The sequence below is a fragment of the Octopus sinensis genome, linkage group LG14 (assembly GCF_006345805.1).
Source record: "Octopus sinensis linkage group LG14, ASM634580v1, whole genome shotgun sequence".
NCBI classification, from domain to species: domain Eukaryota; kingdom Metazoa; phylum Mollusca; class Cephalopoda; order Octopoda; family Octopodidae; genus Octopus; species Octopus sinensis.
In genome coordinates, this window is record NC_043010.1 from 28,745,553 (window position 1) to 28,771,702 (window position 26,150).

The window sequence follows — 26,150 nt, forward strand, 5'->3', positions numbered from 1 at the left end:
TGCTGTGTTGACCACAGCTGAGAGCAGTAGTCCAGGCAACTGAGAACAAAGGTCCTCCACAGGGCTAGGACGACTTCTTGATTTCTTATCTTGAAGGACCGTATTATCCATCCTGCCTGTTGTTTGTATTTTGGTGCCATCTTGGTAATATGCATATGAAATGATGCATCATTACACATACTGATCCCCAAGTATCTCACTGCTTGTGACTCTGGGATTGCTGTGCCTTTGAGTCCTCTCTGTGTGTGTGTGTGTGTAGATTAAAGCACAAATGAAAAGGCAAATGGTTTGGCAAAACTTAACAAGGGCATTTAATTTAGCTATATAATAAAACGGTTTGCATAGAAACACAGCTGTTTCTAGAATATCCCAGCTATTGGATCATCGTGTCAAGCAAGGATTCTATCGGCCAGAGTATTCCATCATCAGAGAGAAATAGGTTAAATGTGTAACAGTGGAAGAATATTCCTCATCAATGATATTATTGTGGCTCGTTTTGTCTAGAAAGGGAGGAAAAATTTAACTAAACGTTCAATTAAGATAGGTATTCGTTAGGTAAATCCATGAACAATTGAAGAAAATTGATGATGTCTATTTACAGAACTAAAACAGAGAGAATGGTTTGATTGAATTCCATGGTGAGGGAAAATGGATGTTAGCAATTCCAATGTTGGATAGATACTCGTATATGTGTGTGTGTGTGTGTATACACATACACACATATATATGTATATATATATACATACTACATACATATATATTGCTTGTGATATAAAAAAAGTTATTTTTATGCCTGGATGCACATTCTATAACTAACCACTCGACTGTGAAATTGGTAGTGGAGCTTGTATTTTTTTCTTTATTTTTTCAATCAAAGTTGAATTACAGTTACAGCAGTGAAATTTAGTAATTATTCCTTTATATGTTTCCCTCTCTCTACTGAGTAGAGGTTTATGTCTTTTGCCCCTGTTGGGTTTATAAAAATATTACAAATGTAAAACTCACTTGCTATGATTCAAAGCCAACCTTGAAAACAAGCATGAAGGAAAGAAACCAGCAAATTGTCTACATGAGTCAAATTTCCCTCAAATCATACCCTGTTGTTTGGGGGGAAAGAAACAAATACATTAGCTAATGTAATCCTAGATGTACATCCAAATAGTGGACTTAGTGAGGATCATGGCTTGACTATCTTTGGTCATGGGGGTCAGGGATAAACTAGGAATACAATATTAACTACAGTATGGAAAATAAAGCTTCTTCTTGGTTGCTCAACTTGCTAGAAACAGCAGTCAACTCTCCCTCATATCCTGTCTTGTCATCATCACCATTGTTTTAATATCTAACTTTCTATGCTTGTATGGGTCATTTGAGAATATGTTAGGGCAGAGTTTTTTACAACTGGACGCCCTTCCTAATGCTCACCCTCCACCTGTTTCCAAGAGAGAAAAATCTCCCTGTCTATTGCACAACAAACAGCTCAGGTTTGTTAACACATAGAGCTGGAAACAAAAGGGCACCATATGAATGATCTATTTGTTTACAGAGATTGCACAACATTCCAAGTCATGTCAAGAGGCTTGGATATTCTTTCACAGTGGACTGTAAAGAAATGACAGTCTGACACCATCAGCATGGTCAAAGCGGATACATGTGAAGATGAAGGAAACAAAAAACTTCCTCTCCTCCCCCACACATAATAATGAGGGGCTACCGAATCTACTTGCCAAGCTTTGATTGACCTGGGCTATAGTAGAAGATCATTGCCCAAGTTGCCATGCAGTGGAACTGAACCTGAAACCATGATTGAGAAGTAAACTTCTTGACCACATAGCCATGCTTGTGCTTCAGAAAAATTGACCATGTCATAACTGAGATATTTTTTGATTTTTATGTTTTAATTAGGAGGGGATATAGTTCCCATAAGCCTCTACAGGGTCTCCTAGACTGATAGGAGGTGTTGGGGGCCAAAGAAAGGGAAAGTATCTTCAAATTGAATACCTGGCCCTAATGTTTGCTAAGGAGTGGACTGTAAAATTTACCCTAGTAGCCAGATAATAATGTTTAACCAGGTGACCATAACTCTGCTAGAGCTAACTTGGAGGCTTGGATAACAGCAGCAATATGGAAAATGTATGTAAAATAGTATTTTCTCTCATTTGTTTTTATAGCTGGATAACTTCCTCTCACTTGACCACTCACTAGTGAAATTGGAGTGGTACCTGTTTGTTAATCAAGTAAACCTGAGACAAGAAGTATCCTGTGTTTGGAGTATTATATATATATATGTAATTATAAATGTTTTATTATGTATCATATAATATTTTAGTTGCTATTTATTTATTTATTTATCTTTTCAGATATGTAAGAAAGCTTTTTCACGGAAAGACCATCTGAACAAACATGAGCGCACCCATGCAGGCGAGAAACAACACAAATGCACAGTTTGTGGTAAGGAGTTCTCACAGCGAGCGCACCTTGAGAAACATCGCAGCACTCATGCACATTCACACAATGAGCTGCACAACCAGCAGCATCTTAACACCACTGGTGCAACACTTCTACCAGCAGCCTCCCTCTCGTTGCAGCTGACAACACCACTGCCCAGCCTTACAACACAGCAACAACAGCAACAGCAACAACATCAGTCCACAACCGCAGTGGTTGCAGCTGCTGGCGTGAATTCCAACAATGCTAACCTGACTGCTAATGCTGCATGTCTGCACCACCAAATCGTAGCTTCGGGTAACCAGCAACAGCAACAGCAGCAACAACAACAGCAACAACAGCAGCAGGGTTTGCAGGCAACAACAATGATTACATCAGCCCCTTTGGGCATTGTCACCACAACTGGTTCATACCGGCTGGAGAACAGCTATGTATGGGCTGGAGGGTTACCAGTGGCCACAACATGGAATGCTGGCTGTGCGGTGGGGACGACAAATAGTTCAATGCCTTGCTACACAGTTGGCCAAATCAAGTGTGAGTACCCTGATTCTGCTGAAGACTTCCAGACAGCCTTGCAGTATGGCACCAACTTGGACTACATATCTTTATAGTCTCTCCCTCTTCCCTCTCTCGCGCTCTCTCACTCTCTCCCCCTTCTGTTTAAATTTTCTATTCTTTTTTAAAATTTTTTTATACAAATCACAGTAGTTTTACAGCAATCACAACAACAACAAAAAATGGAATTAAACTTCCCTTTCCTGCAGGTTGGCAGGGAGAAAAAAAAAATTTTTAAATTGATGAAATTATAAAACCCAATCCTAACAAAACTACGAAATTCCCCCCACCCACCACTACCACAAAAAAAAAAAAAACTACAACATTCACAAATAAAAAAAGTATTGAATCAATGTAAAACAAACAAATTTGAAGGAAAATAACTGGAAAAAATCCAAAATAACAACAAAAAACATGAAAGAAAAACAAAACAAAATACCGTCCGGCGTCTCTGTCTAATGTTTTTTAATTGATCTTCGTTAAAGCCAATTATATCCTCCTGTGTTACAACAACTACTACTACTACCACGACAACTACCACTATTACTACTACTGTTGTTATTGAGGACAGGCTGCTGTTTTATATTTTTATTTCTTTATTTTTTTTTTGTTTGTCTTTTGCAGCTCTCCTGGACAACAATCATCTCAAAAACCCTTCCCCACCATCACCATGACCCTATCAACACAACCACCACCACAGCCTCACATCACCTTTAATCATCTTTTACCTTCCCTTTTGTTTTGTTATTGTTGCCATGGTTGAGACACAAACACACATGCATGTACATAGTTTTGAGTTAGCTGATGCCGTTGATCTGAAATTCCTGACTTTGTACATCTAATGATGACACATTTCTTCGGTCAGCCTTGCTGAAAGTTCTGCCATGGCTCACTGATGAAGTTCTATCATTGCACATGGAAAGGTAGAGTATCAACCTGATGGCATCATTTCTACATGCATATTGTGCATTGTTTGTTTATCTTTGGTTGGTGATCTACAGAGGGCAATGACTACCACTACACCACCCAACAGCACATACAGATGCCACCAAAAGCATTGCACTACCATTACCATCATCATCATACACTATCAGACAAGTAAAACTCTCTCTCTCTCTCTCTCTCTCTCTCTCTCTCTCTCTCTCTCTCTCTCTCTCTCTCTCCTCTCCTTTTTTCCTCTCCACTTTATATTTTCAAACCCTATCACATCTTTAAGCTTGCAATCTTTGACTTTCCTTTTCATTGTTACTTTATGATATTGATAACATCTGAAAGAAAATACTTCATCATTCACCTTTGGTGAATGTAAATCAGTTCATCATCTCCTGGCTTCCAGCTTTAACTTCTCTCTCTTATTCCATAACCAGCTAGAAGTTCTTTCTGCTCCTCTCATATCCTCTACAAGCTACCTTTTACCCTTTTCTTCTTTTTCCAGTGGCTGTAAGCACACATACTGGCTGGGCAGGGAGTCCTCTACAGCCAACGAATGTATTCAGTTCTCTCCTTCAGATAGTCATACTTAGTACACTATACCTATTCTTCCTATCTGTCTATATATATATATTTCAAATTTTGTTTCTTGCTATTCTGGATATCGCATAAAAGAAAGAAAAGCAATCACTTTGATTTGAAGACATGCAAGAAAGTGCAAACCATGCAAAACAAAATCCAAACTAAAATTTCAGACATGAAAATCAACAAACGTTTACAATATTATGAACATTATCCTTAAGACACAGATGAACACGAAGATGGTTGGGTAGGTTAAATGTGGTCTTGATATTGTTCTACGAAAATGACTACAACAACGATGACGACAACAACAGCAACAGTAGCAATAACAACAAAAGTCATTTCAACTTCCAGATCTTTCCTTTTTATATTCTATTATTTTAATATATTTTTAATATTTTTTTGCATCATGAGTGATTTTTAAAAAATTGTTTTTAATTTTTTTTTGTGTGTGTGTGTGTGTGTATTATGTTGGGGGGGGGCAGACTGGGGGGAGGGAGTTTTCCAAAAAAAAAATTGAGATTTTGAGGGGTGGGGATTGATTTCTTCATTTTTATTTATTTTATTTGATTTTTATTTTTCAAAAATTTGCATTACATTTTTTTTCTCCATCTTTTCATCATCAAACATGAACAATAACAGCATCTTTGCATCTTTTTTTAATTTTCAATTATCTTCATATCAGTAGTCAATAATGAAACATCATTCCTATCATCTCATTATCTCCATCTTTGATTCTAATAACTTCTGAAAGACCTTTTTTTAAATGTCTTTGACCATAGAAATAGTAAATACCAGTTCAGAAGGTTTTTCTTTTTTTTTATGAAAGAGTATAAGATCTTTTGGGGTTACTTAAAGTTTCTTTAAATCTTTCGTCTTTACAATTTAAGCTGTGTATGTGTGTAAATGAAGATCTGAAATTTTGGCCTAGTTTGGTTGTTTATTGATCTTGTCATCAGTATTGAAGGTGGTGGTAACAAACCATTGACTTACAGTTTGTCAGCCAAAACAGAGAATAGTGATGAAACTTAGAAGGTGGTTGATGCACCAAGAGGTGATAACTGAACCGACAGGATAAAGTGTAGACAGAGAAGGACATACATGATAAACAGTAGTTGGACAAACAAGCCAAATAAGGTCTAGTCAGATAGACACACTGAGTTGAGAGTAGTGAAAGATATTAAGAAAAAATACAGGCAGATAGAATAAGACAAAGTCTGCTGTCAGTTGGAACATGATGGGGGAATAATTGAAGAGACAAAGACAAGAGATTAATCAGATTGGGGTGGGGGGATATAGTTGTTATAAATACAAATAATGAGGGACCATTTGGGTGGATAATAGTCGAATTAGAGGAATGAAGGTTCATGACCACATGATTAGGGTTTTCAGCTTATGTATCAAGTTGTGGGATTAATCCCTGGATCAGACATCACTTAGTGTCCTTGAGCAAGGCACTTCATCTTGTGTTAGTCCAGTCTAGTCAGCTGTAAATGAGTACTGACCAGATGCTGATTCATCTCTCTCCCTCAATTTGTCACATCTTGGATGTGTTGCTAGGCCAAGGGTAAGGGGCCAAAAGAGTGTCTGTGTCTGCCCATGACTACATAGAGACCTAAACCAATTAGCAAAATCATGGTAAATGTTACCAAACCATATCCACTTATGAGTGATGACTGGTTGTACTGCATTGGGTGGATGAGCTGGACAAAACAGGGAGTTGGGCAGACCAACAAATGAAAAGGGACCAGTTCTACTGATAGATAAACTAACTGATAATATAGTAGATAGTGGAGCAAGGGAAATAAAATGTTGGGCAGGTAAACAGGAAAACCAAGAAAGGGATCAATAAATATAAATTGGACCAATAAATAGACAAGAGAGGAATTACACAGGAAGGGGCTGATGAAGGTGGGGTTAGTCTGACACAACTGACAAAATATCAAAATTAAAATGATAGACAAAGACAAACAACTAAATTAATTTGTTGATGAAATCCACTATTCTGCCAGAGTATCCCTTTGGTTGACTGAATTTCTGTATCGTCCTAAACTGTGGTGTATTTCCTTTTACTTCTGTGCCTTCCCCATCTAGTTTAACAATAACAATGATGATGATGACTGATGATGATAAACATCACATTCCTCTCTTAGTATTTTACTCTTTTCATGTGGACTGTTTCTCCATTATTTATACTGCAATTTATTTTACTTTCCTTAAATATTGCTGCTGGTACAACTTACTGCTACTACAACTACTACTACCAATAAAATTGCTGCTGCTGTGATAGATATTATTAGTATTAGTATTATGGTGAGACATGACAGCCAGGTGATCGTAGACAACCCTCACAACAACACACACATACACACATACTCAGTGTTTTGTCCTGTGCTGTCCTTAATGTTTTTCTTAATGTAAACTTTTTGTAGTTAAAGAAATTATTATTTTTAAAGTGGTAAACTGGCAAAATCATTAGAACATCAGAAAAAATGCTTTGTAATATTTGTCCTGGTACTTTACATTCTGAGTTCAAATTCCTCCTACAACAATTTTGCCTTTCATTCCTCTTTAGTTGTGGTAATCGACTGACCAACTCCCCTTAAAATTGCTGGCCTTGTGCCTGAATCAGAAATTGTTATTATTACGTGGAACAGCCAGCTAACAGAATTGTTAGTGTTCCAAAAAAAAAATGCCTTGTAGTATTTGTTCTGACTTTACATTTTGAGTTCAAGTCCTGTTTAGGTCAGCTTTGCCTTCCATCTCTTCAGTACTTAATGAAATAAACTACTAGTTAAGTATTGGGTTGATGTAATCAACACCCTCCCCCCAAATTTTTGGACTTGTGCCTAAATTAGTGTCTAAATTAGAAACAGCTATTATTATTATTAAGGTGGTATCCTAGCAAAATCGTTTACATGTTGAACAAAATGTTAGTGGCAGTTCACCCATCGCTACATTCCGAGTTGAAATTCTGCTGAGGTTGACTTTGCCTTTCATCCTTTTAGGGTCAGTAAATTAAATACCAGCGAAACACTGAGGTGAGTGTAATCAACTAGTCCCCTCCCCCTAAATTTCAGGCCTTGTGCCTTTTGTAGAAGGGGTTATTATTATTATTAAAGCAATAGATTGACAGAATCAGCTGAGTGATGGGCAAAAGGCTTTGATCATATTTAGTTCTGGGTCTTTATGTTCTGAGTTCAAATCCTGCTGAGATCAACTTTGCCCTTCATCCCTCAAGATTCAATAAAATAGAGTACCAGTCAAGTACTGGGGTTGATGCAATCAACTGTACTCTTCTCTGAAAACTGCTGGCTTACATTAGAAGCTATAGGCATTTCATCGATCTCTATGTTCTGAGTTCAATTTCTGCTGAAGTTGACTTTACTTTTTACCCTTTCAGGGTCCATAAAGTAAGTACTAGTTGAGCACTGGGGTCAATGTAATTGACTTGCACTCCCCTCTAAAAGTTTCGGGTCTTGTGCCTATAATAAAAAGGATTATTATTATTACAGAACAATGGATAAAATATTTTGCATTATTTAGTTATGTACCTTGTCCATTTGAGTTCAAAACACCATGTTAGTCCACTTAGTTATTCAATATTACTGTGGTTGATTTAATCATCTATACCGCCTCCACCATTGTGCCTACATTAGATAAATTTATTAATATCATTACTCAGATTTTGGACCAGTAGAATTGGTAGATAAAATGCTTTGCAGTATTTATTTTATCAAACTCAGTACTTGACTAGTACTTATCAACTCCAGAGGAATCAGTAAAATAATGTACCAGTGACCATCCTGTTTCCCTCAAAATTGCTAGCTTTGTGCCTGAATTAGAAACAACTGTTATTATTATTAAGGTGACTAGCTGGCAGAATCATTAGCATGCTGGGTGAAATGCTTAGCAGCATTTCATCCGTCTACGTTCTGAGTTCAAATTCTGCTGAGGTTGACTTTACCATTCATCCTTTCGGGGTTGATAAAATAAGTACCAGTTGAGTACTGGGGGATCAGTGTAATCGACTAACCCCCTCCCTCAAATTTCAGGCTTTGTGCCTATATTAGAAAGGATTATCATTATTATTAAGGTGGTCCGCTGAAAGAATTGTTAGCGCACCGGGCAAAATGCTTAGTGGCATTTTGTCTGTCTTTACATTCTGAGTTCAAATCCTGCTAAGATCAACTTTACCTGTCATCCTTTCAAGGTCATATGTCCCCCTAACTTGCTGACCTTGTGCCAAAATTTGAAACTATTGTTATTATTGATGACACTCACATAAAACTTGCAACCACCATACTAAAATACTTTATATTTAGATTTCAAGTTTATCCACATTCAAAGTTTAAATTCTGCTAAGATCAACATAGCCTTGGTTTCCCCCACCCTTCACAATCTGGGCTTGGTAATAATGTTGACTAAGGTGAAGTATTTTGTTTACATTGTTGCAAATATGTATGTAGCATATTCGTTATTATTGTTAAAGCAAATGTTTTTTACAACTGGATGTCTTCCCCATTCTCTACTGTCAAAACTATTATTTGATGTAGAGATGGAACCTGTTCTTGCTGTTTCAGACTGAGACAACCTCAGTGCTGTTGCCTTGCTTCAGGGATTTTCAAAATATCAGCTGTTAGTAGTAAGGTTTCTACCTGATGATGATTGTACAATTGCCTCACATGAACTGTGCCTCCCTTTACTAACTACTACTAGTATTAATTATCATTAATAGTTATTAAAGCAACAGAATTATTGAAACTGGCTAAATTACTTTGGAGTTACATTCCTCTGAATTCAATTTGAAATCCCAAGCTAACTTTGACTTTTCATCTATTTTTTTTGAGTACCAGTAATATACAGGGCTCCATCCAATTAACTCTATCCCTCCACAACATATATATGACAGTGGTAGTAATGGTATATATCATTACTATTACTAGTATGTAAAGCAAGAGTTGACCTCATACCTGACTTCAATCCCTGGTTGTGCCCTTCTCATTTTGTTTCTACAGATTCTTTTTAAAGAGTCTAAGTGTTAAACCTTTCCACTATGTTCAGTGCGTAATTTGAAGGTGTTTTATGATATTCCCTTTTTTTTTTATTTTGTTATAAATTTGTGACAACTGACATAAAGTTTGCCTTTCATCTTTTCAGAGATGTAATGTTCTGACGTACCAGTCACATTCAAGGGTCAATTAGATCAGCTATACACTCCCTCTAAAATTTGTGGCCTTTTACCTATGTTAGAAATTATTATTATTATTATTATTATTAATATTTTATAAGTGTGGTGGATTAGCAGAATCGGTAAGTATGTCAGATAAATTGCTTTCTTAAAAATTCTGAGTTCAAATCCCACCGAGGTAAACTTTGTCATTCATCCTTCTGAGGTTGATAAAATAAAATACCTGTTAAGTCCTGGGGTCAATTTAAGCAATTCTTCTTCCTTCCTTAGTGCCTAAGTTGTAAACAGTTATTATTAACAGAAAGTTGGAAATCTGACAGGTCTGTTACAATGTCAGAAAAAATGCTTTTGCTGTACTTGTTCCAATTCTGTTCTGAGTTCATATGAAACATGCTGAAGTTAACTTTACCTTTCACCCTCCACTGTTAATAAAACAAAGTACAGTCAAATGGTATTGACTCCCTCCCCTCAAAATTGTTGGCCCTGTGTCTAAATCAGAAACGATTATTATTATTATTAACAGAGAAGATTGTCAGAGTTTGTGAAGCACCAGACTAGATGCCTTACAATATTTAATTTTATCCCTTTATTGTTCTGATTCAAATCCTGTTGATGATTTTTTTTACCTTCCATCCCACCATGACTGTTGTAATGACCATCAGTAATGTGCTGAGGGTTATTTTAATAAAAAAATCTTTTGTTTTGTGCCAACATAGAAATATCATCATCATCATCGTTAATAAGCACTGTAGTTGATTTATTGTCAAAATTTAGTGAATTTAGTTTCAATTCCTAATTTGGTTTCTTCAGTTTATTTACTTTTCTTAAGTATCGTTGTAAAAAGCATGTCATCCATATCTCCTCTCAAAAAAAAAATGTATAAATTCTTTCACTTTAGATCAGTGTTTCCCAACCTGCTTTCTGCCCAGGCCCACTGATGGTTGGGAAAAAAGTTGTAATATGCTTGCTGTAAAGAAAAAGATTTTTACAATTCCATGTCCCACTAAAAAAAAAAAAAAAAAAAGGATCCCATTCCCTACCACAATTTTCCCAGGCTCCACTTTGGAAATCACTGCTTTAGATTTACTCTGAAAGATGTGGCTAGTGGCTTTGGCTGTTGTGCTCACAATTGTTAGGTCATGGGTTTGATTTCATATTGCTCCAGTTCGCTATGAGTGCCAATGGTTACTTCGAGCTTTGCTCTGTGACTGGCTGGTTTCTTGAGAAATCTTGTACTCTCAGTCTGAATACCTTGAAAATCTAGGTAAGCTCTGGCTTTGTAAACCACCTGCTGGATTGAGGCAGACTCTATGTCTACTAAAAAAATTTACTGCTGTTGCTAAGATAGAGAAGTGGGCACAGCTGGAGTGGGGATGCAATATTACACTGCTTTTTTTTAATACTCAAGATGAAATATATACTAGTGATACACTGGTATCAGTTTAGTCAACTATTTCCACTCTGTTTCTTTCATAAGTTGGCCTAGTGAGTGCCTCTGAAAGAATTTACTATTTGTAAGAAATAATTACAAACTGTATTGAATTAGTTTTTAATCAGGATTGATGCAATGACAGAAATGGTAAAATGCCAGACTGGATACCTTACAGTATTTATAATTTCTTCCACCACCATCACCACCACTATCCCTTTGAATTGATCCTCTGGGATTGTTGATAAAGAAAGAGAAAGAAATAGATATCACAAACACATACACACACATGTACAGATGGGGAAGGGGTAAGGGTCAATCTAATCAACTCTAATGTCTCTAATAAATTTGTGGCTTTTGGCCAATGTAAAGAAAGAAAATCGTTATCTTTATTACTCAACTGCTGTTATATTTTCCTGTTTCGAAATTATTTCCACCTCAATAATATTTTTTTAAACCATTTTTCTTCCCCACTTCCTCCCTCTCTCGACTTGCTTTCAAAGGTGGCCTTTAGTATTGGACCTGTTACATCTATAATAAGATTATGTGGATGTGTATGAATATTTATGCACATCCGTGTGTGTGCGCGGTTACTATTCATATTGCAATCATTGTTATAAGTGCACTGGAGATGGTTTGGACTGTGGAGAACTAGTTAGATGCTCTTTACACTCTCTGGTTCAGTGGTTCTGGGTTCAAATCATGCCAACCTTGACTTCACCTTTTATAGCCCAGTTACTCCTTCCCCTACCATCACCTTCTTTCATTGCCTGATAAAGTGGAGAAATATTTACAGAGTAAATACCTGTAATTAACAAAGTTAATATTAAATATATCTTTCCCTTAAAATAATACAGGAATTTGTGCCTATGCAAAAAAAAAAACCTATCATCATTGCTATTATCAACATCATTGTTGTTATGCCATACTGTATTTGTTCCAATTCTTAGTTCTGAGTTCAGATCCTACCAAGATCAACTTTTTGGGGTTAATAAAATAAGTACCAGTTAAGTGCCAGGGTTGATGGTATTATTGACTAACCACTACCCATAAATTTCAGGTCTTGCACCTATATTAGAAACAATTATTGTTATTATTTGGTAGGATTGTTAGAGCATCCTACCATTGTCAACTTTGCTTTTCATCCCTCTGGAGTCAATATAATTGACCAACCCCTCCCCCTAAAATTGCTGGACTTGTGCAAAAGATTAAAAATTGTTGCGAGCTGGCAGAATCGTTATTGCACTGGGCAAAATGCTTAGTGGCATTTCATGCCTCTACATTCTGAGTTCAAATCCCACCAAGGTCAACTTTGCCTTTCATCCTTTCAGAGTTGATGTAATCAACTTACCCCCTCCCCTGAAATTGCTGGCCTTGTGCCAAAATTTGAAATCATTATCATCATCATCATCATTAAGGCAGCAAGCTGGAAGAATCATTAAATGTGCCAGACAAATGCCTATCAACATTTCTTCCAGTTCTGCATTCTGAGTTGGAATGTCATTGAAGTTACCTTTTGGGGTTGATGTAATTGTCTAGCCCTCTTCCCCAAAATTTCAGGCCTTGTATCTTTAGTAGAAAGAGTTCTTGTTATTATTATCGTCATCAGCACGATGGTGAGTGGCAGAATCTGTGCTGTGTTAGAGAAAAATACTTTGTTATATCTATTTCTCAGTTTGGATTGAAATGGAATTTGGTTTTTGTCCCTGCAAAATTGATATAAAATTGTACCGGTAATATTCTAGGAGTTGACTGGATTGAGTAAATCCCCTTCCCTTAAAACTAGTATATAAACAAAGACAGTAGAAGTTTATTTTCTGTTTAGTGACTCAAAGTTTTGTGTTCAAATAACAGCAGAGTAGAATTTGCATCTCATTACCCACCTTCACTTTATATATATATATATATATATATATACATATGCAATCTATTTCCATCATATACTGATCTTTTACCAAGTCATAAAACAATTATTTTATGTTTTTGTCAACCCTTGTGGTAAAATAAAGAAAGCATTTTTATTATTATTGTTATTATGGCAACAGAACTAGCTTAATCATTAGTATGTTAGATAAAATGCTTACAGCATTTCTCTTGAGTTCTAAGTTCAAATACTATCAACATCACTTTTGCCTTTCATCCTTTCAGGATAAAATAAGTACCAGTCAAGTATGGCGAGGTGGGGGTTGATGCAATAAGCTTATATTCTCTTAAAGTTGCTGACCTTTTGCCAAAATTTGAAATAATTATTATCATTATTACTGTTATTAGGACAGTAAAGTGCCAGAATAGTTTAGCACATCAGACAAAATACCTTGTGTTATTTGTTACAGGTCTATATGCTCTAAGTTCAAATCCTACTGCAACTAACTTTGCTTTTCATACTTCTGGTGGTCCATAAAATAATGTGTATCAGTCAAGTACTATCCCTTTCTCAAGAATCTATTTTTGTTTTAGGGTAAGGGATTGGCAGAATCAATATGCCTTCTGGTATTTACATTTTGAATTCAAATCCTGTGAAGTTTAACTCTGCCAGCCATCTTGTTTCCAGAGTTGATATATGATCAATTAGCTACTAAGTTCTCAAATTGACCAAAACTGTGTTTTCTCATTTCCTCCCCTCCTCCCCCATCGCATGTTTAACTTTTTTATTATTAAGTCAATGGCTATATCTGCATTGACAACACCTCTCTAAATGTATTACGGTTATTTTAGCTTCATTTTTTAGGGTCCCTGCATTCAGATGCTTTTTACAATCCATTTTAATCTTCAACAACAAACAACTGTTTTGTTTGCTTATCATCATCATAATTATTTAATGAATCTTGTTACATTTTTTATTATACAACAAATTGCTTTTTCTTTGTCTTTTTTAGTTATTGATTTTGGTTTACTTATATCTCCACTGTCCCTCTTCCACTTTAAAAAGATTTTCCCCCTGAAGTCAGTTCTAAGTCCTTTCCAGGGTAACCATGGCAGTAAGAATCATGAAATAAAATAAAGGTATATGTGAGGGTGGGGTTATTTTGATTTTATTTTTTATTTATCCAAGTAAGTTCCTTGGTGATATCAGTTTTGGAGTTTAATACCCACCTATTTTGTTTGATTTTAAAGCAACATGTAGCTGGGTCTTTTTTTTTTTTTTTTACCTCCATAATTCAGTTTAGTGCCTGTCTCAGTTGGTCGGGATATTCTGAGTGTAATTTAGTGCCTAGCTAATTTATTTGGTGTTTTGTTTTGTCACCATTTTTTATGTAAACATTAAATTTATACATTCAAAAGACTTGTATCCATAACCTACAGCTACAGATGACAACAACAACAATCCCATCCCCTGCCTCCATGCAATATGTTTGTGAAGGCAGGACAGTTCTTTTCTGGATAAACTGAATCAAATTTGTTTTATCCAGAAACTCAATACTTGCAGTAGATTTGAACTTAAAGTCTTATAGTTTGTAGTCCAGTGCCTAATTCATTTAAGCATTTCAACATTTTTATTATATTTTATTGAATCTGAAATATCAATGAAGCTGTTGTAAATCTTTATTAGTGTGTCTTCTTATAGTCATAATCATAGATATTATTATAGTTAGGGCAATGGATTGATAGAATTGGTAAAACTTTGGCCAAAATTTTTTGGGGTATTTCTTCGAACATTGCATCCTGGGTACAAATCCTGCCATGGTCAGCATTGCTCTTCTATTCCACTGGATTCGATGTAAATTGACTAACCTCATCTTCCAATTTTCAAGCCTTGTGCCTATTTTTAACAATTTTCAAGTGGTGAATTTGCAGAATCATTAGAGTGTTGGAGGAATAATGTCATGCATTATTTGTTTCAGCCCTTTACGTTCTTATTTTAAATCCCACCAAGGTTGACTTTCCCCTTCATCCTCTCGGGGTCAATAAAATAAGTACCAGTTGAGCACTGGGGTTGATGTAATCAACTTACATCTTCCCTTGGAATTGCTGTCCTTGAGCCAAAATTTGAAACCACCACCACCACCATCATCATCATGAGGGCTGTAGATAAGCAGAATTGTTAGAGCAGACAAAATATTTTGGAGGATTTAGTTATTGTCCTTTACATTATGACGTCAACTTTTGAGTATTATTCTTGATAAAATAAAGTACCAGTGTCATACAAGGGTTGATATCTTTATATATCCCACTGCCCCAATAATTTCAAGTCATGTACACTATGTTAGATATAGTTATTACTATTGCTAAGATGAAGTGGCATATTGAGAACTAGAGGTAATGTCTTAGTAACTTGGTTTCAATTTTCACTTGTTTGAAATAATAGCATTTCACTAAATATCCATAGTAAAAACTATAACTTGACAACTTTCATTTCAAATTCCATTTCACTCTGATCCTCACCATTTTTTTTCCAAATCTCATGCATCTCTGTCTTTGCCAATACAAACATCATCATCATCGAAACCACATTGCCTTTCATCCTTTCTGGGTCTATAAAATAAAGTCAATTTCATTAACTAACCCTCCTACCCTCATATTTTGGCCTTAGAAAAAGTTATTTAAGGGCAGTGAATTGGCAGAATTGTTAGAATAATTTACATGTGGTATTTCTTCTAGCTCTATGTTTTGAGTTCAAATCCTGCCATGATCAACTTTGCTTTCCATCCCTTTAGGGTTAATTCAATTGACTATTTCTTTCTTCCAAATTTCAGGCCTTGCACCTATGTTAGAAACTATTATCATAAACATTACGTACACTGCCACCAACATTTTAGTGTTGGCTGGTGTAGCAGATGTAAAACTAGAGAGATATCATTTCCTCCCCTGTTTGATCTACAGCCAGGGTGGGTGGGAAATCCAAGTAAATCTGACTCTATTATTACTTCCATTTCATCACTCTTTTGGGAACAAATGTAAGGATTCCATTTTTTTGATTACTTTCCCACCTTTTATTGTGGGCTTTGTGTGCATGTGTGAGTGTATACAAACATATATACACACATTAACTGACAAGCAGGCACTTATGAAATAAACACACACACACACATGACATGTATGTTTGGATATAAGGACATTGAAAGTAATTTTTTAATGTTTTTCCTTTTCAAATTTTTAAAATTTCCTAAAAAAAAAGTTCCTTAAATTGTCTTTGGGTTGATCTATACCAATGATTACCATCTGTATAGCAGGTTTCCTCACCCATGTGTTTTATATGTATGTGTATATGTGTTTGTGTGTGTATATATATATATATATATATATATGCACACATATCTATGTATATATATATTTACACACACATCCTTACATGCATGTGTGTGTGTGTGTGTGCATATAAACTGAGCAGAAGACAAGAAATGGCTGGGGAGTTTAATGATGTGGAAATAAAATTTTAAACTACCAGTTTAAAAAAGAACTAGTAAATATTCTTCTGGTCTCTGGTAGTTTAAAAAAAAAATTATTGTTATTATTGTTATACAGTGGCCTTCAGCCAACTTCAAGTGTGAAATTCATTATTAATGTTGCCTTGTGCCTAGTCAGAAGAAAATATTTCTATTATTATTATTATTATTATTATTATTATTATTATTAAGGTGGTGAGCTGGCAGAATCATTACCATGCTGGGAAAAATGCTTCGTAACATTTCTTCTGGCTTCATGTTCTGAGTCCAGGTACCACCAGGGTCAACTTTGCCTTTTATCCTTATAAGTACCAGTTGGACACTGGGGCCAATGTAATCAGCTTATCCCCTCCCCTGAAATTGCTGGCTTTGTGCCAAAATTTGAAACCATTATTACTTATAGGCAATGGACTAGCAGAATCAGTGGAGTATTGGACAATACCTTGTTCTATCTTTTTTATGTTCTTAGTTCAAATTTCACAAAAGTCAACTTTGCCTTTCATCCTTCTGGGGGTCAATAAAATAAAGTACTAGTCAAGAACAGGGGTTGATTTCATCGACTTTTCTCTTCCCTCATATTTCTGGCCTTGTACCAATAATAGAAACAATTATACTTTTTTTTTCCACACACTGTGTCTTTGGTGAAACACAAGAATGGTTGATCTGTATGTATACGTGAGTGAGGAGGGCAGAGGGTGGTTATTTAGTGACCTGCTCAACCAAGCTGATTGTATAATGTGAATCTAGCTTTTTTTTTTTGTGTGTGTGTGTGTATGTTGTTTTATCTCCATATCATCTCTTGAGATTGGTACCAGCGATGCCTTAAGGGGCTACTTATGGTGTGCAGCCAGCTGTGCACAGCAGACATAAGTATGTATACATCTCTATCTCTATTACTTTATTACCTGTGTAAAAAAAAATTATTATTCCTTCTTGGGCTCTTCAATGCAGGTGCATTTATTGCATTTTTGATATGTTTGTCATTACATGTAGATATGCACACATACATTACATATAGTTAAGTATACATATGTATACACACAAACACACGTTTTGACCTAAATTCCTGCAGCATATGTAAATAGATTAAATTAATGGGAGAGCCCATATATATATATATATATGATGGTTCTCTCGTTAATATGAACATTCAGTTGTTTGATCGATTGGATGAGTAGTCATTGAATCATCATGATGGCTGAGTATTATACAGACAATTGTACCCTTAGCATGACATGAGTGATACAAGGTTGAACCATTGAATTACAGGTACAATCAATCCAACAGGCTTTTACATAGTTTCCATCAGCTTAAATTCACTCCCAAGTTTGGGGTGAAGCTGAGATATGAAAGCCACTTGCCTAAGATTGATCTCATGGTTGTAAAGCGAACTTCTCAGTCACTCAGCCATATCTGCATCCATAATATATATATTCATTCCATTCTGCTGTTTTCAATCCACTATGAGTGAAGATTCAGTATGCCATTGTGAGTTGTCTATGCTAGTTATAGGCCTACCTATCCACACCAGGTTGAATGGGATGCTCCCCAAGCCAAGTGATTAGAGCCACTGGCATCTGATTCAATATATATGCTAACATAAACACATACAAATATCAAACATCTTCCAGACTTTGTTTATCAATTGTAATGAGCACTTTGACATTTATTTCTGCAAGCACCTACCTTTTTGGCATAGTACTAAGCTATTAGTAGACCTACTCATATTTATAATTAGTATCCACCTACTATTAGTTGACAAAGATACTACTGTAGTCAATAAACCCTTTTATATCATGCTGAGTTTATTTTAATGGAACTTAGATAAAACCTTTGCGAATATCTTCGAAAATTTTGCATAAGTCTATGTATGTACATGAAATGTGTGTGTGTAGAAGAGAGAGAGGGAGAGATGTGATTTAGGATGTGCTTGTGCATATGCATTTGTGTGTGCGTGCACGTGTGTGTGTGTGTATATGTATGTATATACACACATACATGGCTATGTCTGCTGAAACTTGACTGTTTTTAAGTAACAGCACATTAGTGTACCCATTCTCTAAGTACATAAACCATATCAGGGTACTCTATTGTAACTAGTTCACCATGTAGGAGTAACCCCTCAATATTGAAATAACCTAGCTTTCCTCCCCCTCCTGCCTACCTGCTCACCCCTCTCTCCATAGATGGGCATATTCATAAAAAGTCAACCAACTGACCATAGTAGAAACTCTCAGCATCGCTTGTGTCCTTCATTGCGGTGTGTGACAGCAACAGGAGCACCGAGTACTTAATTACTCACTCTTCCCTAACTCTGACGGGTTGAGGTGAGAGCTGATAGCTCACATCCAAATGAAATGTAAGAATTGGGGTACAACACTTCAATTGTTTGAGGTTTGTGCCTTAATTTATATATATATATATAAATATATATACACACAATTGTTTCCAAAATTTATTCAAATACACAAGCATACACTCTCACAAACAAATACATCTATGCAGTTTCTTCACGTCACATCATGTGTACTCCGGACATGCGTATTTATGATACAAATATGTGTACATTACACATTGGCAGAACCTTTTTAAACAATTTTTTTTTAAAGTTTTTTTATATATACATTCATATATATATGCACACACACATATATATATTAGCATGACACCTTTCAGAATGTACACTTTGTAGCCCAGCTGTAAGCTGCACACTAGCTGACGTACACTAAGCATGCATTGGCATGTGTGTGCAACCCATGTGTTTTTTTAAAATCCTTTTTACATTTTATCAATATAATTACTTTGTAATTGTTTTGAATAAACATTCATTTCAATACAATTTAACATTTTGTTGATCTTGAATTATTCATTTGTTCCTTTTTAACATCTATTTTTCCATGGGAGTTATTTGAAGTACAGTTTATATTTGCTTGAATGCTCTTCCTCTCATCAATCATGATTTGATACAGTCAGTCTGTTTTGACAAAGGTACTTTTTGGTGCTGGAAGAAAATGCACACAGGAATATACACAAACAGACACAGAGTGAGAAGGAGAGAGAGACAATATAATTTATTAATTGGCTATGATTGACATACACATTTTCCCTCTCCTCACACTCATAAACTGAGCAAGTGGAAGAGAGAGAGAGAACATGGTAAGCATTAACCCTACATCATTCAGATTACTCTGTCAAATATAGTGCTTTATTCTTTTACTTGTTTCAGTCATTTGACTGTGGCTGTACTGAAGCACCAAACATTTTTTTAAATCATGTATGATCTTATAGCTTAGAGATTTCTAAGACGTGATTGCTTATTTTTAGAATGACATTGCAAGGTAGGTGTGAGATGCTGAATCTGGTCAGTTTGAATATAAAACAAGTAAAATGTTTTGGCTGAATATGGACACTTTAAATACTAAAGGGTTAAAATGTCTGATGTTGGAAAAGTTAGTGGAGCCAAAATAACTGCCAAAATGTCTCATACATTCAATATCTATTGATCAAGTAAGAGATTTCTTTATTCCGTACAATAAATGCAGGGCATTGGTACTGCTTTGCTCAAATCGCAACGAGTGCAGAATATTCAAGCACATGCACACATGTATATATTTATAAAAGGCTTCCAAAAATTTCTATCCACCAAATTACTTGGCCCAGAGCTATAGTAGAAGACACTTATCCAAAGTGTCACAGTAGGTCTGAACCCAAAACCATGTGGTTATGAGGCAAACTTTTTAATTACACAGTCAGTGGTTGTTAATTTGTTTTATTTATCAGCTATGGTCATGCTAGAGTTAAGATTTTAATTTATCAGACAGACTTTTAACCATATCAGGGTTCACCACATGAACCAGTGACAACGCCACTTCTTCACAATGAGCAAATGTCTGAAAAGTTGAATTCTTCACCCTTCTCAATCACTGAACTTACCAAAGTGTCCTATAACTACATCAACATTGATTATTTGGCATGTCCCAGACTTGATAAAAATGTTCTGCCCATGGAGGGTTCAATGGGGGTTAATCCTTAACATCCCTCATTCTTGTGAAAGATCATATAAAAGAGAAACCGGAGTAGAGGGAGCTCAAAGGGCCAGAAACCAGAATAGAGGAATACCAAGAAAACATCTGTGCTAGAATGGTGTTAGAAATGAAAAAGTGAGAAATTCACTGAGAGTTAGAAAAGAACATCAAAAAACCTTAATGAGAGGAAAAACATTCAAGTTAGGAATTGCTTAACATATGTATATGGTGTGAAAAGGAGAAAATATGTATACACATAAACACACATTTTCTCCAATTTAATTGTTTTTCTTATTTTACTCTTTTACTCTTATTCTATTGCATAACTTTTGTCTCAAAGTGACTTTAATTACAGGTAAATCCAGGTAAATTGAGCAAAAAGTAAAAATATTAAAATTTTGTTTAAACATCACCATAGAAAATGAATCATCAGCTAATATTCAAATGGGTATGCAACAAAATTTTGATAAAGAAGAATTGTGCACATCACTATATCATCAATTGAATTTAATGCACAACAGGTGTACCATAAAGGTGGAATAAACTGAAATATTGGAATCCACCGTAAGTTTGACCGAACTAAAGAAATCGGTCAAAAAATAATATACGGCCCTGGTTATGGTATGGAAGTGATAAATTCCAGACCACATCGTTCCCTAGGCCATGCTGACTAACATTATTTTCCCTGTATAAAAAATAAATCCACGCAGTACCCAGTATTTGCTTCACAAATTTTCCGAAATTTGAACCCTCATTTTGTATTTGTTTACGTTCTGCGTAAGTTTGTTTCCGCATTGATCGCTTCAAACAATAACTTCCAGACCACATCATACCCTAAGCCATGCTGACTAACATTAGTTTCCCTGTATAAAAACTAAATCCACAACAGTACCCAGTATTTGTTTCACAAATTTTCCAATTCGGAATCAATGCTTGATAACATGAAACTCCTATCTATTTTCAAAGTTGAAGAAAAATCGATGCCGAAAAAAATGTGGAAAAAAAATCTCCCAAAATTCAGGGAATTAAAATTACACGTCGATCTTTGTACAAAACTGTAGATGAACTGTTTACGAAGCATAATCACGTGTTTTCACGAATGTACTAAAGAGATTTGCTCTGATATTCTCATTTAAATATGAATAGGTAAATTCGGGCGGGTTTGGGCGATTTGGTCACATTAACCAAAATTTTTTTCGGGCGGCTTTGGGCGGTTTGGTAACGAAAGGGTTAAGCAAAAATTCGAGAAAAGTAAATATTTTACGATTTGCCTCTCTAATTTCAACTGCTTCACTCCTGCTATTACCATACTTTCTCCTACTTTCTCTTTGCAAGTGTACCTTAAACCACTACTCAAAAAAAATACAGAGCAAACAGAAACAAATAAATACATAATGATTTACTCCTCACACAATTTCTTCAATTGGAATTTACCTATGATTTTTCGAAGTACATTCCATTCGGTCATGGCATATAAATTTCTTTCAATTTGACCCCCAATTAAGCAAAAATTTGAAAAAACTCAATATTTTACGATTTCCCTCTCTCACTTCAAAGGCTTTACTCCACCTATTAGCACACTTTCTCTTTACACACATAGACACGCAAACATATACATATATGACAGTGTCAATTGTTGAAAGAAAATTGTAAGCTAAGAAGGCGTGTGTGTGTAGGAAGTGAAGGATAAAAATATGGCAAGAAGTGGACAGATGTACATATATACATACATACATCCATACATACATAGATGTGTGTGTGTGTATGTATGTGTGTGTGTTATCTCTCTATATATAAAGCTGAAGTTGTCTGTGTGCGCCAGGTTTGGTAGCCTTCAACTAACACTATCTCCTCCGAGACCCTGTGGCACAAGTTGACCAAAATTGAGAGTATGATAGAAGGGTTGCTCTTCCTTCCGTAGAAGATAAAATTCAAATCGGACCATGTTAACACCAACAATTATTTACATCAAAAAGGTGCTTTTTTCTATGAAAATCCTTGTTTTTTACGATTTTTTCACTGCTGTGTCGCCATTTTTCAGTGTATTTCAACCAGAAAAATGTTCACTTGAAGAGAATAATAAGCTACATAATGCAAAATTTTTACTTTTCAAAAATTCCAATTCCAGCGGGTCGAAACAAACCCGAGCAACGCCGCGGGCGATACTGCTAATATATATATATATATATATATATATATATATGAGAGAGAGTTACATATAATCATATTTAAGATGTTCATGTACACTTGAGCATGGAAAAACAAAACACTGTGCAAATTATCTAATAGCTTATAGACAATATGGGTGTAAACACATCATGAAGTAGTGAATGTCACAACTGTAAGATGCCCGCATTTCTACATTGTTATGCTTCATCAGTTACATATACTGAGCTATCATTTGAGACTGCTAAGAGCTGGTCATTCTTACATTAGAATAGCAAATGACACATTTGCTTATGTGTGAGAAGCTTTATCAAGTTGGGATTAATTAATCAGAGGTGCACTAAGTGTTTCTACATCAGCTATAAATATCAAGCTGACATTGATGGTCATTAAGCTTGTATCGTACGGTCCATTCCTGGCCTAGCAGTGTGTTGACACCTATATTGTCTGTAATGACAATTTCTTCTCAAGACAACTTACGCAGCACATTGTCTTTCCATAACTGTATGCAAACGTTAAATATGATTGTACCTAACTGTATTTCATTCAACACTGCTTTATGTATACATATATATATAAAATTAAATAATCAATAAAATTTTTTTAAATGTTCTCTAACCAGTAAATTGGCTGCTGAAATTTATTTACTGCAGAGTAATTTCCGACCTCAGCACACCAAAGTGAAGACACTTGAAAAATTCACCCAAATATAATTTGTAGAACTTTATACATGCTCTATTTCAGTTGAACGTTCTGTATCTAGTTCTGGAAATTGTGTTTTGTAAGCAACAGACTATGCTGGCGATCTTGCAGATATCTGCGTGTTTGCATATGTAGATATTAACAAGTGAAACCAATGGTACGTAGGTAATCATTTTTTATTTCGTGCATCTTCATTTGTCTTGCTCATTTTTACATTTTGGCGTTTTGCTGAGATTTTTCTTGAGAACACACTCTTCGTGGTAATAGCAATTTGACATCGTGGTAATAGCAATTTGACATCAATTTGACATCTTTAGCATATTAGGTGTCCACTTTAGTGATCATTCCTCTTAATTTTGTATATATATATATATATAAGCAAAATAGTTGTAAAATCTCAAGAAGAGCTCAGAATAGTAATTATACTACCAAGTAAAGTTAATCACCACATCAAAATGACTGTTCCATGTTAATACTAGTTTAACTCCAAACAGATCTGCCAGCTGGTTATGGGTGCAATGATGTACCCTATGTGGGCTGATCAATAAATATCCGGACTATTGCCATATAATAAAGCTGAAGGATGCAAAGTGAAGCCACTTGGTACAGATTGACCTTGGTCTCTGCTGTGCATGCACACTAAGTTTTAACATTCTAGCTCACTTTTGCTGTTTATAGCAGTGCTTGGAAGGAAGGTGTGTAGTGTGTGATTGTCACATTGACCACAACAGAGGAAGTTGAGCAGAGAATCTGTATCAAATTTTGCCAAAAGCCAGCAATACCTGCTCAGAGACCTCTTCAAAGTTTTCATCGTTCTTGATACAGTCAAGGAGATCTTGTGCAACTGAAACCTGAGTGTCTTATTTTGTCAGCTGAAAGCAGTTCTGGCACAAACTTAGCAGACACACATCTCATACCCAAATCTTCAGTGATTATGGACTGAACCATAACTAATCAGCACATCCTCTGATAACCCACAGATGGTGATTTGATGATTTCCCCTCATAGCTGCATGCAATTCTGTGATGTTTTTCTCAATTCTGCTGGTTGCAGGTCTCCTAGAACACTTATCAATATCAACATTTTTACGGCCATCTTGGAAACGTCTGAACCACTTGTACACTTGTGTATGGCCCATACACTTTCTGCAAGTTTGCATAGGTCTCTGAGCAGGTATCGCCACGACAACTTCCTCTGTCATGGTCAGTGTGATAATTACACGCTACACACCTTCCTTCCAAACACTGCTTTTACAGGTAGAGCAGTTAGTGTCTTTCTCAGCTGTGCCTCACACATAGTAAGCCGTGACAATAAAACTGAGGGAATTAGGATGCTGTAGAAATTCTCCGAAAACCACTTTCAGTTTTTGCCAGAGATGTGGTAAGGAGCGGATTCCTGCTACCACAGATATGGCCTCCCAGCAGCAGCATGCCCCACCCCAGCCAAGAATTAACCATAGTGCCCAGCAGTTTTACATAGGCTCTGAATGTGAGGTTAATTCTGGAGGATAATTCTGCTGTGTCTCATCCTCCTGGCCACAGCTTTGTGGTCTCAGTCTTACAACTTTTACAGTGTTTACTGAGCAGCAGTCAATGAGATCAGCATTTTGATGCTCAGTTCCAAATCATCATGGTACAAGTAACTTTCTTTCAATATTCATTCAGATAGCTTCCAGTTCTCCATGCCAACTAACTTTTACTCAATTACAACTTTAATCTTTATGATCTCAAATGCTATTGACTGTTCACCAATATATCAGGCTGTTTCTGAAAAAAAAAGACCTGAAAAATAGTCAAATTTAGCCAAGCACACTGTGTATATACACAACAGGCTTCTCTCAGTGCCCAACTATCAAATCCATTTGCAATGCTTTGGTCAGCCTGATGGTCACACATTAAGACTAAGCTCAAACCCATATCGTTGCAAAGCAACTTTCTTAACTACACAGCCATGCATATATTTATTTGTGCAACAACCCAAAAAGCACCTGCTGTAAACGCAATCTATAAGTTCAACACAAACATCAAATCAATATGGCTATTTGTATTAAAAAGGACCCTAGGTTTTCTAACTTCAATTTTGTCTTGTTAGGTATTGGCCATTCAAGAACTTTTATTTCTAATGACCTTAAAATAATCTTTCATAATCCCAGATACAATTTGGATGTTAATACTTTCTCCTATCGTGTTTTTCCATTCCCCTCAAAGTTCTCTGTAATCTCAGCTTCTGTTTAACCATGTAGCATTTAAACCAGCCATATCTGGCCCAAACATTCTATTAGCTTTATAATCAAACTGGCCAGATCTTGCCTCTCGCACTTGTCCTAAAATGACATTGTTAAAATCATGAAGCTACAAGATAGTATATGATTAATTCAAAGCAATATGACTAAATAAGCATTCATTTAACCAAGTAACCTGACTACTAAAGAGTTAATATTTTGCTGGTCTCTGAAAATAAGAAACCATTATTTCCCTTTCTTTCATTCATATTTTGTAGTGATTTGGATTAGATTTTCAGTTTTCCTTTACAAGATGCTAATCAAATTCTACAGTTGAAATCTTATTAAAATTTTTATATTGCAGAAGATCCCTACTGTGTGGTGTTCTTAGTAGATATAATCTTTTCCTGTTGGTTTTTCATTGCTGCAATGTAAATGCTACTTTTATTTTCATTGTTTTTCTTGGTAGTCTTGTTAATTCACATAACTTGTGTTTGAGATTAGAACGAATGTAACT

General features: G+C 35.6%; 1 protein-coding gene across 4 annotated transcripts in view; it reads left to right on the forward strand.

Moving 5' to 3' along the window:
- Positions 1–3,363, forward strand: part of LOC115219189 (zinc finger protein 184-like) — an 81,837-nt gene extending 78,474 nt beyond the window's left edge. For all 4 annotated transcript variants that reach the window (XM_029789304.2, XM_036508770.1, XM_036508771.1 and 1 more), the window contains exon 3: positions 2,361–3,363. In XM_029789304.2, coding sequence (XP_029645164.1) covers positions 2,361–3,059 — 699 coding nt within the window. In that variant the 3' untranslated portion in view covers positions 3,060–3,363. The remainder of the gene's footprint in view (positions 1–2,360) is intronic.
- Positions 3,364–26,150: the final 22,787 nt, after the last annotated feature.